General features: G+C 33.7%; 1 protein-coding gene across 1 annotated transcript; it reads left to right on the top strand.

Moving 5' to 3' along the window:
* The first annotated feature begins 1,554 nt into the window (after positions 1-1,554).
* Positions 1,555-6,131, top strand: LOC106868182 (N-acetyltransferase 8). The gene is made up of 2 exons (XM_014913331.2): positions 1,555-2,121; positions 5,997-6,131. Exons 1-2 carry the CDS (start codon positions 1,555-1,557, stop codon positions 6,129-6,131), a joined length of 702 nt encoding a protein of 233 aa, XP_014768817.2.
* Positions 6,132-17,111: the final 10,980 nt, after the last annotated feature.

Below are 17,111 nucleotides of genomic sequence, written 5' to 3'. Positions count from 1 at the left end.
GATGGCAATATCGCGGTGATTAATTCCAACTTTGGATTACGCGTGGTGGTGGTGGTGGTCATTGGTGGTGCTGATTGGTGTATGTGATTTGTTTTTAAAAACAATAATGAATAATGCAAAAATATATTTTTCTAATTTGATAAATTCTACGGAAATGCATTTTCTAATTTGATAAATTCTACGGAAACAAACGAAGGTGACGAGTGATAGCTAGATAGATAGATAGAGAGAGAGAGAGAGAGAGGGGGGGAGAGACAGACAGCTCCGGCCAGTCAGTAGCCAAAGAAACAGATTTCAACTCAAACCAGCAGTAACGTTCCTTGTTTGGATTTTTCTACTTTCATTTCTGACAGTGCCGTACCTTCAGTTAAATTTGAAACATAATGTATATTATTCTCATTATTTTTGCCTTTCAGTTTTCAAAATAAGGATACATAACATGAAAGAATATATTTATGCTATCCTAATTATGTGGTCTGATCAATAAGTATACGGACAGTTGCCGTAGTAACGAAGCATGCACAATAAGTTTTAACGTTCTAGCTCACTTCCACTGTTTACAGCAATGCTTGGAAGGAAGGCATGTAGCGTGTGATCGTCGCATTGACCATGACAGAGAAAGTTAAGCAGAGAATTTGCATCAAATTTTACGAAAAGCTTGGCAATACCTGCTCAGAGACCTACATAAAACTTTCAAACAGTTTTCATCGTTCTCAACACAATCAAGGAGATCTTGTGCAACTGAAACCAGAGTGTCATTTTGGTCAGCTGAAAGCAGTTTTGACACAAACTTGGCAGACACACGTCTCATACCCAAATCTTCGTGGATAATGCTTTGTTACTGTTTCAAGATGTGAGTTAATGAAATTTGGCAGCTACTTCTAGCAGGTCAAGCGACCTTCGTCACCCCATTGAATAAAATTTTTGAGTAACTTTTGAGTATCTCTTTTATTTTTTAACACACAGAAGCTATTCCATTCTTTATTTGAAAATAAACAAAACTGTAAAACTAGAAATAATTTTGCCCGTTCGTTTTCTTTGTTCATTAATTCTAAGCAAATTTATTTGCTAGAAAATTATTTTTACTTATCATTTTTGAAGAACTTTTCATATTAGTCGCACAATCATCTCCTAGTGACATGCAGTTAGCAAAATTTGAAACAATATCATAGCGAACCATTAATTAATTGCTTTAATATTAGTGTAACTATTCGGTGTGCTGACGATTAGTAATATTTAGGAAAGCAAATGGAAACGAAAGTTCACAGAAGTGAATAGTTGTATGTTGTAAAAAAAAATAGAGAATCGTAACGTTTCAAACAGGGTACGTCGTTGGGTTACAAATGTTAAAATTCACTGCTTCTCACAAAATACGAACTTGGTTCAGACTTAAGTTGTCGATGGAAAAATATTTAGTTGGAACTAAAGGGAAGTAACTCTGATTACTTATCGTCTTAAATCTGAAGTCCATCTGTCATCGCTATATAAAGATGTTTTGCTGGCCATGATACTCATGGAGCAGCAGCTAGGCAGAAGAAGAAATAAATAATCACAATGACAGAGTCTTCTACCAGGCACACGATTCGTCAGTGGACAGTAGCTGACAGCCAGGATACATGGACTGTAGTGAAACTTGGTAGTAAAAATTACATTAACCTGTTGTTTAAGGCTCTTCTTTTCCGACGGAGCTCTGCGCTCTTGTTTTCGGCTGCTATGACATGTGTTTTAATAAAAACCGAAAGTAATATCACCTTGGCCAAGCTGTTCGGTGGAATTCTTTGCTACTGTGCATGTATCTATTTTTTCACTCTTCTTGGATTTCTTTACTATCTGTATGGACCTCCTCTCCGTGACATGTCGGATGTCACCGGTGTTTATCTATCTGACCCAGACAATAATTTCTGGGTAGCAGTATGTAAAGACAGAGTAGTCGGAACCATTGCTATTGTGAAAAAAGATAAGCCTAATTTCGATAAAAATGTGAAAAAGGTTGCCTGGCTACGTCGGATGTTTGTTCACCCAAATTACCGGAGACGTGGCATTGCAAGAGATCTTTTGAATTCTTCCATTGAGTTTTGTCGTAGACAAGGTTACGATGCTATTGAATTAATAACAACAGAAGTAAACGAACATGCGAGGCAGCTTTATAGACACGCTGGTTTCAGGTGTGTCGCTGCCAAGGCTTACCCATATCTCTGTGGTTTGATCTCTGTTTGGACTTACGAATGTATATATTATTTATAATATTCCTATGTATATCATATATAGACTTAAATATACACACTTAAAAAACCATGTGCACTAATTATTTCAAATGTATATGGGCTATAATTTTTTTTATGTATTTTTATTCATTTGAAGAATTTACCACGCGGAAATTGTATAAAAATATTTTTTGTTCACATTTCTTTTAAATATCAAATATTGAAAGGAAAACGGAAGTTTATTGAAATTAATTTTATCCGCATTATTTTATTCTTCTTTTAAATAAATATGTTGGAAGAGCTCCCTGTGCTGTACTAAGTCAAGTGACGGAAAATACTTTTAGTCGAAGATCAAAGTAGGCCTGAAAGATTTCGCATCGAAATTTCTTTGATCATGTTGTGATTACCTTTAGCATGGGTGAAGCATATTTTTCATTTTGCAAATTCATTGACCATTCACTCATTTTTCTGAAATGTTTACTTTTTGTTTGCTATATGCTTTCTCCCCGTTCACACTCAAAGAAATACTGAATTTAATTTCATTTTTCCACTTGTGTTTCTGACATTTCTACTTAAAGAAAACTACTAGGACTTGTATACATCAATAATTACTTTAAAATATACACTATGATTAATATTAAGTGCCAGTTGAATACTGGGTCGATGCTGGCCTTGTGCCCAAATTTGGAAACCCTATTTAATTATTTTAAAATGCATCTAACTGATTAGGACAACATTTTTCAGTTACTAATCATTTAATTTTATATAAGATTGGAAAAAGTTGTAACCTCGCCTAAATGAATATAGTTATACATTTTCATTTAGGAAATGACTTCTAGTCAACATTTATCAATCCCGTATTTTAACTCCTCCCATTTTTTTCCGACGATCAGCAAATGTATATTATTATATTTAATTGCTTACACCAAACATTATTAGACAATGTTAGCCTCTACTTCATTTGCATTTCTTCATTGTACATTCGAAAGTAGATCATCATAATATGCACTCGTCAACTATCATGAAGTATATAAATAATTTTTAAAACTTTTATTCCATGTAATATATTTAAAATATTTTTTTAATGGAAGTGCAGTTAAATTCTGGAGTACAGAATTTTCATACTTACCTTTCCCTCCTACCCCTAATTATTTTACTGTGTATACATTAAGAAGCATGGGTAATATCTAAAACCTTCCTGAAATCCATCCATCCAAGACACCATTAAGAAAAAGATTCCAATGCTTTTGGATAAATTGGTGTGATAAAAACCTCAGTATTTTGAGACTTAAGATTTGAGAATTCACTCAGTTAATATCTTTGTTGCATTAGAAAGGATGAGTGAATAGTTTGACTAAGGTTTTGCTTGAAGATTAAATGATTGGAATCTATAGGCTGGAAGGCCGTTCAAGAAAAATTAGTTCTGTGGAGAAGTCTGCATATACTTTATTAAGACCTATTAGTAATTTGATCAGAAAGGTTTCTGCATGTTACAAGAGTTATCCACCTGTTTTCAGCAATGATAAGGATTGGTCTCGATTCCAGTGGTTCTCAAAAGGTGTAGTGCAGCAATAAAATTATATTTTTTAAAAAATGTGAAAAAAACAAGCATAAATTCTGAATATTTTGATGACTATTGTTTATTTATTGAATAAAGGACTAAATACTTGATAATTTCCCATTATCACACACTGTTATGTTTGGTCACATTTTGTCCATTGTATCTTCCATCCTTCAGAAGCTTGTCGTGTTTGGTAGCTTTCTTAGAATTTTGAACCAAAACCATTTTTTAATTCATGGTGGAATGTTATTGTTGAAATATCCTCATGTTAGTTGTGATGCCATTTACTCATTCTGCTTCAACCAGAATATCAACAGACTCAATGATACGTTGGTTGAACTAACACATGCCCACCTTGTAAACTACAGTGATTAACACTTGATATTTGATCAATGCTTAATGGGTTAAGTGTTGCCATGAGTTCAATCATTGGTTCTGTGAATGTGTATATAAACTCTGGCTCAAGTATGTTTGTATGCTGTGATACCATCTACTGTGTGTGTGACCACCATTTCCTCATTAGCTTTTTTACAGAACTTATGAGTAAATGGTATCACAACTTTGAAAATAACTAAGTGCAAGAATATCCCTGGATTTAAAAGTTTAGTTTCTACTACTTGCAACTTGTAAGCCACTAAACAACTTGTTGCATGGTTGAGTTGTTTACCACTCAACTACCACCACCCTCCATACCTGCCTGGTGATCATGATTGCTAGAAACCCCAAAATAATATCTGTTAAAGGAATAGCTATATTCTGTCTAAGATTAATGACCATATAGCCGAAGTGAGGAAACTTAGAAATTCAAGGTTGGTATATGGCACATTGTAAGGTGAGTGGGAGTTAGCCACTGCTAAGCCCTCATTGAAGCATGTCTCTAAGAGAAACTCTGATATAAAACCTTAGTGCCATTCTGGGAGGTCATGTCACACTCTGTACCATACTTCTGCTTTTAGTTTTTCCAAAGAGTGCAGTTGGTCCTACATAGACTTTCATTACAATAAATAAATCGTATGTGTGGGCAGTCTAACAGTTTAGGACAGAACAGTCTGTTGAACTGTTGGAATCTGAAACTGACAGAAGAGTCCATTTTGTGTATATGAGCAAATGTGACTTCAGAGTGACATAAAGCAGAACAATGGTGTTTACATTCCTTGTATACAGCATGTCCCATCATTTGGTGATTTCATCAGTTTCAAGAGGAAAAAATACCTTATTTGGAAATTAGTAATAGTTGGCAAGAGGAAAGGCATCCTACCATAGAAAACAGCACCATTAAACAAATGTGAAAATGACTGTTACTTGATATGAGCAGACACTTGAAGTCCATAGGGTGACTGGTTGATATGGAGTGGCTATAATAACCAAGGGGCAAAACATTACAAATAATTTGTTTTTAATGATAAAACCTGAATTAGATAAAACTATAAATAATAGAATATAAATATTGGGTTAAAAAAAATTCTTTGGATAGAAAATGTTATTTATAGCTTTCACTTAGGCAGCAAGCTGGCAAAATGATTTGCCAGCCAAGCAAAATGCTTAGCAGTATTTTGTCTGTCTTTAAGTTCTGAGTTCAAATTGCGCTGAGGTCAACCTTGCCTTTCATCCTTTCAGGGTAAATAAAATAGTTACCAGTTGAGCACTGGGGTCGATATAACTGACATTCCCGCTCCCATGAACTTGCTGACCTTGTGCCAAGATTTGAAGACATAAGGTGATGAGCTGGCAGAATTGTTAGCATGTCGGACAAAATGCTTTGTAGCATTTCATTTGTCTTTATGTTCTGAGTTCATATGCCACCAGGGTCGACTTAGCCTTCTATCCCTTTGGGGTTGATGAAATAAGTACCGGTTGAACACTGGGGTCAATATGATTGACTTATCCCCTCCCCAAAATTACTGACCTTGTACCAAAATTTAAAACCATTAGTTATAGCTTTATCTCCAAGTTTCACTGTTAGAAATCAATTATTTCGAGTCTCAAATTATCTAAATTCATATGGCATAAACTACTACACATATATCACTATAATTCAGAGTTTTCAAATGTTTAAATTATTTACAACTTAGAATACAAAAATTTTCTTTTGATTTTGTGCACAAAATGTGACAAAGTATTTTTATTTGCTTTAAATTGTGTTGAAAATTGTAAAAGAAAAAAACCACCCTTGAGAGCCATTGATCTAATCCTTCATAATTCCAATTTCATTTTTTAAAAAATTTTTTCAGTGGGACAGTGACACCTATGATTTTTACAGGCCCATTTTGTCTAGTGACATCAAAACAGTTGCAGTCACTAATACTATAATCACGTTCATAAAGGCATTCTTTTTCAGTTGTATCTTTTGTCAGTTCAACACTTAATATGTTGATTTGGGATAACTTCTCAGAATTTGTCCAATTCCTTCATAAAAGAATTCTTTTAATTTCTATCTAATATTTTATTATCTGGTGTGAAATATTCATTGACTGGGGGCAATGATGTAAAGAAATAAAGATTAAAAATACAATAATTTTAGTCTATCATGAGAAGAAAATTCTAATATCTTGTGGCAGGACTCTCCTTCACAGAACTAAAGTAGCTCAAATTAAAATTTTAATCGCAGAATTAACACTTTTGAACAATTTATCAATTTTATACCAAACAAAAATTCTGAGGCCATATTATTAGATAGATGTCGACCATGTACTTCATGCATGTGAACTTGTGTTTTGTTAAAAAAGTATTGATTAATTTCTCCTTTTAAAGTCAGAAATTAAATCTTTATTGCTGAAATGTCTTGCTGTATGAACCATTTATTCTTCCAAGCAAAACAACGATCTTACTTGTGTTCACAAAACAATGACTAATTTATGCATTTATCAGTTTCAGAAAGATTTTAATTTTAAAAATACCAAACTGGTTTGCTTTATTTTATTTATTTATTTATTTTTATCATGAAATGAAACCTGCCATTCCACAGACAAATGGTCTGAGATGGAACCACCAAAGATGACCTTTATATTGAAAGCATATTTATATTTTAATAAAATAATCAGATTTAGTTTATTCAGCAACATGTCTGAAATATTATATAGTTTTTATTTTGGCTTTTATTAATATTTACCTACTTATTCACTCACTTGCTTCTATTTTTGGCTACATCCTGTAATTGTCTTTTTTAACACCTATTTTTCACAGCTCATATGCTTTAGATAAGTCCTATAATCCTAGCATTTTCCCATTAATCTCAGTCCAATGTTATCTTGTGTGTTAGACACATCTCTTACAAGTACCCTCCACCATTAATTTGCAACACTTTTTTCACCTAGAATATTTATTAAAATAGAAATAGTATGCAATATCTTAATTTTGGCCTGACAAGATTTTTTTTTTTTTTTTTTTTTTTTTCAATTCTTCTAGAATTTATTCTTTGTATCAATTTTACTGAGGATTTATTGTTATTGTGCTGAAAAAGAAAAACATTGCATCTTGCTAGAAAAATTTGGACCATTGTGTTTGTATGTGATATTCGTACAACTTGAATCTAATGATGCATAACCATACTACTTGAGCCAGCATTAGATTTGAAATTTTTTCCTTATACACATTAAGTGATTTTAAGTTTGTTTTGACATTTCTAAGTGGATTTCATGGGCTCTTCTACAAAAACGTTAATTTGGATATTTTATTTGCAAGAGATTTAAATACGGATTAGCTAAAATAATGTGATCTTACAATCCATGTGTGTGTATATGTTTAAATAGATGTGAGGTAAACTTATATTAGGATTATGATCTTCAGAAAAATAACAAAGGACTGGGGCAAGTGAAGAGATGCTGAGCTGAAACTTCATGCCTCCACCTAACCCATGCTAGTTGGAAAAGTGGATGTATATGATTGTAGAGTTGAAAATTAATCTTTTTCTCTGAGTTCTTATTGATGAAACATAATTAAAAATAGAAATCTATTTAATATTTTTAATTATTTTATAAATCCTTTTCTTCAAAGAAAAAAAATACAAATGTGTGGTGCTGTAGAAGCTTCCATACTTAATGGAGTCAACCAAAAAAAAAATTCTTTTTTTGCCCCATGGGAAGCCTTTGACTTTTTATTATCCAAAAAAGGTTTTTCAACCTAATACTTCCCTGCTATCATAGTGTTGTGTGTGTGCTTTGAGATATTCCAAAAAAGAATTCACTCACATTCTCTCAGAAGTTTCCAAACTTCATAAGATGTCGGAAAAAAAAAAAAAAGAAAACTTTAACCCATTAAAATTATGAATAAAAGAAAATTCATTGGCATGCATGAAAATTACTCAAAAACGGAGCAAGGGAGATAACTTTCAAAATTTCAGTTGAATAAAAGTCAAATGGAGATACGGATATGTCCTAGAATGTAAATAATGGCAACCAATGTTTTAAAATACAAAACTTAATAAACACTTAAATATTATGACAATCGAAGCAATACTCTTCAATGTGTCAAATTTCAGTTTTTCCCCTGCACTATAATCCAATTATGTATGCATTCCTTCATTTTGGTTACCCACCCTGAAACACTCATGCTCAAGGGTTCCAAAATAAAGCTTGTTTAATTTCATCCTCTTGGGTGATGGTCTTTTTATCTGTCCTAGTTTTTCTGTGCAATAACAATTCTCTTATTTTGGCATCTCTTTAAAGTACCTCCTGTGATACATATATTGTCTTGTTTAGAATAATATATATATATATACTTGTATATGTGATCTCTCCCCAAGCCTTCAGAATAATTTATTTTGTATTCTTTCTAAACATATTATATCTGCCATACTCTAATCATTATGTTTTTTTCTCTTTTTCCATTACTTGTGGCCACCAAAATATTTAACACTCCCTGACGCTATTGACCATGTGAAAAGAATTATTTTTAAAATCTTGTTTTGTATAAATTCTCAAGTGATTTATTTTTCACCTTTTTTAAAATTATTGATTTTTTTTTTCATAATATTTTGAAACTTGATGACTTCCTGAAAGAAGCTGTATATAATAAATTAACTTATTTTATTTCTTAAGTAATATTTCTCACTTTGCTTCAACATGTAACACATTAACTCAATGTGTTGACTTTCCTACCTATCTTCAATGTATTTGTCAGATTTGTGATGTATTTTGCCATCTTAACAAAACATATCTCATGATTTTTACTGTGAAATGTTTACCATTTTATTGGGCGTGCTGTAGAACTTCTGGTGAACCAAGACTGTGATCCAGTTTTGATCCTGAAAACCATTTTACATCTTTATGTTGCCATTTCTCATTAGAACAGCCAGAGTAATTCATTTTCTCATTTACCCTCACCAAGTTCACAGTCTTTAATTATTTTCTTAAGCGATTTGAAATTGTATTAAATAATGTTATCTTAAACATCTATCTATCTATCTACCTACCTACCTACCCAAACAAACAGCCAACCAACCAACCAACCAACCCACCCACCTGTCTATCTGTCTATTTATCTATCTATCTATCTACATACAAACATACATACATACATCTTTTAATTGTTGATACAAATATTCAAATAAGTACCTGTCATTTTTATTTTATTTTTTTTTAATTTAAAATAGTTTTCTGTCTGAATTTTATGTGGCCCATTTTGAATTCTATTTGCAGAAATTTTGATATTGTCTATAGATGCATAGAAACCTGTCATAGTTAATCATGAAAGAAGCATTATTCAAGCATGTCTCCTAGAAACATACATGTCTATTGTACTGTGTTGTTTCATACATATTCGAACAGACTGGTTAGTCCCCTATACAATATTCATGTCCACACAATTGCAGCTAATTTGCTCTCTTGCTGTTTTTTTAATTTTTTTCACCAGTGATGGAGTACATCAAATTGTCAAAATTCATCATCATCATCATTTAGCGTCCGCTTTCCATGCTAGCATAGGTTGGACGATTTGACTGAGGACTGGTGAAACCGGATGGCAACACCAGGCTCCAATCTGATTTGGCAGAGTTTCTACAGCTGGATGCCCTTCCTAACACCAACCACTCCGAGAGTGTAGTGGGTGCTTTTATGTGCCATCGGCACGAAGGCCAGTCAGGCGGTACTGGCAACGGTTACACTCGAAATGGTGTATTTTACGTGCCACCTGCACAGGGGCCAGTCCAGCGGCACTGGCAACGATCTCGCTCGAATGTCTTTACATGTGCCACCAGCACAAGTGCCAGGAAGGCGACGCTAGGAACAGGTTATTTAGAATATTGTCTCTGTTGTTATATACAGAGGCCAACTTCCATTTCAGACATTAGACCGGTGTGGATTTTTGTTTTATATCTTCACATTTGAGGTCATCATCAGCAAAATTCAACCATCAATGTCTTCTTTTTTTCTATTCTTATTGAAATGAAATTATCAAAAACCCTATAATTTTTCCTTTAAAAACAAATTTACCTGTCTTTATGTAAATGCAATAAATCACATTATACAAGTGTATATCTTTACATATATAATCAAGGTACGTTAGTATTTCACTTTTATCGATTTCATATTTCCTGCACTGTTTATAGACATAGAATAATTGTCTAATCCTGTATAATTCAGATTATTCTGTCAAATGTAATGTTTATTTAATCACATTGTTTTGAATTAATCATGCATTATCTTGTAGTTTCAAGATTTCATTGATGTGATTGTTTATTTTTAGAATGACATTGTAGGATGGGTGTGAGAGGTTGGATCCGGTCAGTTTGAATGTAAAATAGGTTAAATATTTAGACTAGAAAGGCTATTTTAAATGCTAATGGGTTAATGAACATAAAGATATTCATTTCATAACACTCTTTACCTTATGATTGTTTTTTTTTTTTTATAACACATTTCTCTGTGTGTATGTGTATGTAAACGCCCCAGTTTAGCAGTTCCAATTAAAAACAGTTGATGTGAACAAAGTTTTTCATCTTGATTGTGGTTTTCAGCCCTTGAACAAATTCTGATGTTTCTGTAAAAAATAATAATATTAAAAAAAAACAAAAAAACAATTGTGACTTACAATCATTTAGCAGACATGTTGCTAGGTTTCTATGGCAACTACTAATTTGAGTAGATTTACTCAGAGATAGTTGATTTAATAAAGAATTTCATCATTTTTTTTTTCTAGCTATAGTTATCTTACCTTAAGACTTGTTGGGACTTAAAGCATATAAACAAGAATAGTAGAAAGTGTAGAGCGGGTGTATGGCTGCATCATCGAATAGCTTAACTGATTATACAGAAGCAGTGAATTTGCAGCCCTACACATTGAGCAGCATATCTACTCTTTCAGATGATTTTTAACTACAAAGATTGGGTATTTATTGAAACTAATATCTTAAAGTAGGGTCCCTCATTGATGTTTGTGAAACCACACAGTACTATTACTCACCCATGTCGATGGTGAGTTTTGTTCCTCTACATTAATGAATTGCCCAGTGTATGTTTTCAGGGAGAAAGTGTTTTGAAGGACTTTATAGTTGAAATGGTAGGAATCATAAGTCAACAATAATTCCTGAGAAGTAAGCATTCCTATCGACGTATTTGTAGAGCCTTTTTAATCATGTTAATAACATTTTATTCAGGACAATTTTCACCTGTGTGTAAATGTTGATGTGGGCGATATGACACTTTCTTTTCTCAAAACCTTAGTATGAAATATAGCTTAAGCATTTCACTTCGAATGACAATATAAAATTTACAAAACCAGACTAAATTCCTTTTATAGTTTTAACACTACATTTTGAATTCATCTTTCACCAGAATTAATCTATATCTTACATTCCATATTGTGGTAGATTTATTGACTATGTCTCCCTTCTACAAAAATTGGCATTGTGCCTTGTTGAAAAACTAATATCTTAACTGATGAGTCAAAGAACTGAAGCAAGCAAATCAAATCCATAACTCTATTTTGATTCCTTGTGAAATACATTTGTTCACTTATGACGTTAAGACCTTGAGGGATGGGGATTAGCAGTATATTTCCTCTTTCATAAATCTGGGATTTGGTGCTTATGTAAAATCTTGATGAGCACCACAGCATAAGAAGCTCCCTGCAAACCAGTTTCAATTTCTCACTGAAAACTGTTTAATCCACTTAGACTAGTAATGCTCTTGAGAAAGGCATAAATGCCATGCAACTTTATTTCCTTCCACATGAGAAATCATTTTAAGTCAAAATTTTATTCTCTAAAGAAATGAATTTTCAGATTGTCTGTATTTTGTTACAAATCATGAGATAAAACAATCTAATTCACTTGTCACTTTTTCCTTGCCCTTTCCAATATTTCTTGAATTGATTGGTGGTGGGGGAAGAGAGAGAGAGAAAATCAATAGATATGTATATTTTTTTATCATCTATGATTAAAGTCTGAAATGTTTTTGTACTCTATCATGGTTAATTTATTTCTTCACACAAGACATGAATATCGGTAGCATCATCTTTCCCCTAAAGTATAAGGCCTTTGCATCAAGTCAAAACTTTTCATTATTATTATCATTATAATTATAATAATTATTATTATTATTCTTATTAAGGCAGCAAGCTGGGAGAATTGTTATAGCTTTGGAAAAAATGCATTGTGGTATTTCTTCTGACTCATTACATTCTGAGTTCAAATTCCATTGAGGTCAACATAGCTTTCATCCTTTCAGGGTTGATAAAATAAAGAACCAGTCAAGTACTGGGGTTGATGAAACGAAGTACCAGTTAAGTACTGGAGTTGATATATTTGACTTGTCCCTTCCCTTCAGTGCCAAAATTTGAAATTATTATTACTATTTAGGTGGCAAGTTGGCAGAGTTGTTAGCATGTCAGACAAAATGCTTAGCAGCATTTCTTCCAAAACATTGCAGTCTGAGTTTAGATTTTCCTGAGGTCAACTTTGCCTTTCACCCTTTTGAAATAAAGTACCAGTAGAACACTGAGGTTGATGAAATCAACTTACTCACGTCCCTAATATTGCTGGACTTGTTTCTACACTTGAAAGGATTATTATTATCATTATTATTATAATATTCTGATTTTGAATCCTGCCAAAATCAATTTCACCACCATTCATCCTTCCATAGTTGATAAAATAAGTACTTGGATCAGGAGTTAATTGTATAACCCTCAGCCCAAAAAAGAAACACAAAAAAAAAATAATTGAAGATTTGTTTCTATGATAGAAAGGGACAGTAGATTGGTAAAACTGTTGGAGCATCAGATAAAACACCTTATGGGTATCTAGTTACATCCCTTTACATTCTGAGTTCAAAATATCATCAAAGTCAACTTTGTCTTTATCCTTCTAGGGTTACTAAAATAAAGTTCTAGTAAAGTATCAGGATCTATTTCGACTGCTCCCTACCCTAATGGTTGTGGTCTTGTGCCTAAATTATTTTAACATTATACTTTTTACCTAATTTCAGCAGTTTTTTTTTAAATCTCTCATTTCTAACCATTCCCTTCTGCTCCAGAGCAGAACTAAGTTTTTGTCAGTCTACAAACAATTTTCATTCCTAGTTGAAGTTTTTCACCTTTTTATTTAAAAATGGATATTTAATTTTTAATGTTCTTTGGAAAGTCATGGATGTTTAAATTTCCATTTCTTTTCAAAAAAAATCTCAGGCTTCAAGTGTAAACAAAATATATGTAAAAGGCAAAAAAAAAAAAAAACTCAATTATTCAGCTTTTATTTACAGAATATATTTCTTCTGTTCTGTAAGTTTTGTATACAATATTTCTTTATATTTCAATTTCATTATGAAATTATTGATGTGTAATTAAATTAATCTGTACAAATATCAATTGTCATTTTGTATCTTCTCTGCTCTCTGTCCCTCTCTCTTTCTCTCTCTCTCTCATTGTGACTATATCTGTTTAAACAAAAAGAAAATAAAGTTTTGTAATGAATGCTTTAAGACAAAATCTTAGTTTAAGTATTCACAAGGTTTTAATTACCAGCTAAAAGCTATTCACTTACACTACCACTACATTATCATCATCTTTGTTTGATATCTAGTTTCTATGCTGGCATGGAGTGGACAGTTTAACAAGATCTAATGTGGAGGAGGACTGCATCATGCTCCTACAGCTGGATGCCCTTCATAATGCCAATAAACTTACTCAGTACAGGCATAGATTATATGAAGCAAGGACCCTGAAATTACAAACTTTGTTGTAAGATAGAAGGAAAATAACCTGTTATATAATGCACAAACATGTGTGTGTATGTGTACAGGTTCCCGACCAATTTTCTTGCGTTTTTGGTTTCAGGGACATTTAAGTATGTAAGTTGTTCAATTTCCTTCACTGATTTATTCTGAATATATGTATGTATGTTGTATCTTGGGAACATCATTTTGCCAATAAGAAACATATGCACTGATTCTATTTCACTTCATTATTATTTGTCAATGAAACCAATTAATTATCTGATCAATTACTCAATTGCAGAAACAAAATATACACATATATAATTGTGTTTTCAGTTGTGTTTCTGATTTATAGATAAAATTGAAAATGAACCTTTTTATGAAGTTCCATAAATAGAAATATAGCTCTAGTAGATTGTTAAAGACCAAATAGGAATCCCTTAAACAGTAAAAAATAGTCGAAGTCACCTTTTTATCGAAGGTAACTTTAGTAAAGTCATCCTTAGTAAAATGAGAATTGAGCCACACGTCTTCAATAAACTGGACAACTGTGATACCACTACACCAGAGAGACTTGCTGAATTTTACCCCTCATATAAGAAGTTTTAATTTTACAAGCAAGAAAGGAAATTTGTTGTGGATTGTATTTTTTGACTTGTTGAGAAATTTAAAAATACGTATTTTTATGAAGTTGCTTAAATGCAAATGTAGCTATAAGTAATAGCTTATTTGGGTACAGAAGTAAAGGGTAATTTGGAGATAGAAAGTTAAAAGGGCCTTTGGTTAGTTAAAGACTCAAATAAGTTCTAGTCAATGCCTATGACAGAAAGTAAGAAATAGTTTGTACAAAACATCCTGTGAAGGGCTACCGAGCAAAGCTGTGGTTAGGGAGAGGCTCCAACCAGACCGAAGGTATAATGGTGCTGGAACAGCAAAGTAGATATTTATTGGTGTGAAGAGATAAACTTGAAAAGACTGAAATAAGAAGGCATCTGAGGAGGAGATAATGACATATAACATTCAGAACAACAGGAAATTTCCACAGGATAACTTAATGTGGGCCATTGACCAAATCTATGGCTGGTGCAAAGTCACATCCAGACTTAAAGTGACATGGCAATGAAACAGTGTAGTAGACTGAGCCATTAGAAGAAAGAAACAGGCCTGGAAAAGTTGTAGTACTATATGAAGTAGCTAGAAGGGAACCTAAGAACCAGGTAGAGGAGAAACAGAGTAAAAAGCTTATATGTGGATCAGAAGTGTGAGGTATTCCAGATTGCAAGACAGTGTGCTATAGAAAATCAGGAAGCGGTAGATAAAGAATAATAGCAGTGCACTTGCTCTTACTATTGCTAAAAAGAAAGGAGGCATGGAAGTGTTATTATGTTCAATGTGGAAGATGCAAAGGACAAAGAGGGTCAGCTATACAAGTGGACAGTAGCATGGTTCATAAAGCAATTAAGAATATAAAGGCAAGGAAGGCTTACTGGTTCATCATGAATAGTGGGTAAGATAATTAAAATGTCTGGTAAAGAAGGCACTTAATAGTTACCTGCATAGTCAACCAGGCAATACAGGAAGTAGTCATATCCAATGGCTGGAGTAGTATAGTAGTATAATCATCAGTTATTACAAAAGCAAAAGATAAAGGAAATTACAAAGACATCAAGTTGATGGACCAGATTAGACAAGTTACTGAATAACACTACTGATTAGGAAAAGAATTGGTTCAGATGAGATGCATTACTAGAAAAGGGTACCATTGATACACTCTTCCTAATGAGACAACTGCAAGAGAAGTATTTAGCTAGAAGTAAACCACTGTAGCTACACACCTGTTGACTTAGAGAAGGCCTTTATTAGGGTTCCACATGACAGTTACTAAGGAAGTTGAGGACAATTAAACTGTTATTCTTTACTTGGCACAGAAGAATATCAAATACTGATTTTGAATTTTGGCACGTGGCCAGCAAGTTCAGCGGAGGGGGTAAGCTGATTGCATTGAACCCCAGTGTTCAACTGGTACTTTTTTTTAAATTGACCCCAGAAGGATGAAAGGCAAAGTTAACCTCAGTGGAATTTGAACACAGAACATAAAGACAGATGAAATGCCACTAAACATTTTGCTAACAATTCTGCCAGCTTGCTGCCTAGATGCATGTAAAATATTGCCAAATTGAACATTGGCATTAAAAAATAAATGAAACTAAGCACATGAGTTCCTTTTCAAATATTATATTCAATCGTGGAGGCGCAATGGCCCAGTGGTTAGGGTAGCGGACTTGCGGTCATAGGATCGCGGTTCCGATTCCCAGACTGGGCGTTGTGAGTGTTTATTGAGCGAAAACACCTAAAAGCTCCACGAGGCTCCGGCAGGGGATGGTGGCGAACCCTACTGTACTCTTTCACCACAACTTTCTCTCACTCTTATTTCCTGTTTCTATTGTGCTAGTAATTCAAAGGGTCAGCCTTGTCACACTGTGTCACGCTGAATATCCCCAAGAAGTACGTTAAGGGTACATGTGTCTGTGGAGTGCTCAGCCACTTGCACGTTAATTTCACGAGCAGGCTGTTCCGTTGATCAGATCAACTGGAACCCTCGACGTCGTAAGCGACGGAGTGCCAACAAGTGTTTTAAGAGAAAATTGGGTGTAAGAGGTATCAGATGTAGGGTGCAAGAGAGAAGACTGTGCTGGTATGGTCATGTGATGTGTATGGATGTGGACAGCTGCATAAAGAAGTGCTCATCTCTAATTGTGGAGAGAAACTGTGAGAGAGGTAGGCCCAGGAAGACACTGGACGAAATGGTGAAAATGATCTTTAAATGTTGAGCCTCACAGAAGAAACAAGAAGTGACTGAGGCTTCTGACAATTTGCTGTGCTTGAGAAGACACATCAAGCTAAGTGAAATTGTGGCCATTCATGCATATATGCATGACCTTACTGTAATGCGCCCCCTCCACATTACCTGGCCTCTGTCAAAATTCCCCCATCTTCCCACTCCTCCACTCTCATTCATTTGCTTACCCACACACTTGGCATGCCCTCTCATATCTTCCTAACCTCCCCCTCCACCTTTCCAGTTTCTTTCACCATCACTTGCTACAATCATGTCTTCCAAGTCTCTAAACATATCCCTGCATACTCTTATGGCACATCCTCCTCAGTACTACTTATATTGCCACCCCCACTGTTCCC

This window comes from Octopus bimaculoides, chromosome 2 (assembly GCF_001194135.2).
Source record: "Octopus bimaculoides isolate UCB-OBI-ISO-001 chromosome 2, ASM119413v2, whole genome shotgun sequence".
NCBI lineage: Eukaryota > Metazoa > Mollusca > Cephalopoda > Octopoda > Octopodidae > Octopus > Octopus bimaculoides.
The sequence above is the reverse complement of the archived record's forward strand: the minus strand, read 5'-3'. Positions and strand labels throughout refer to the sequence as shown.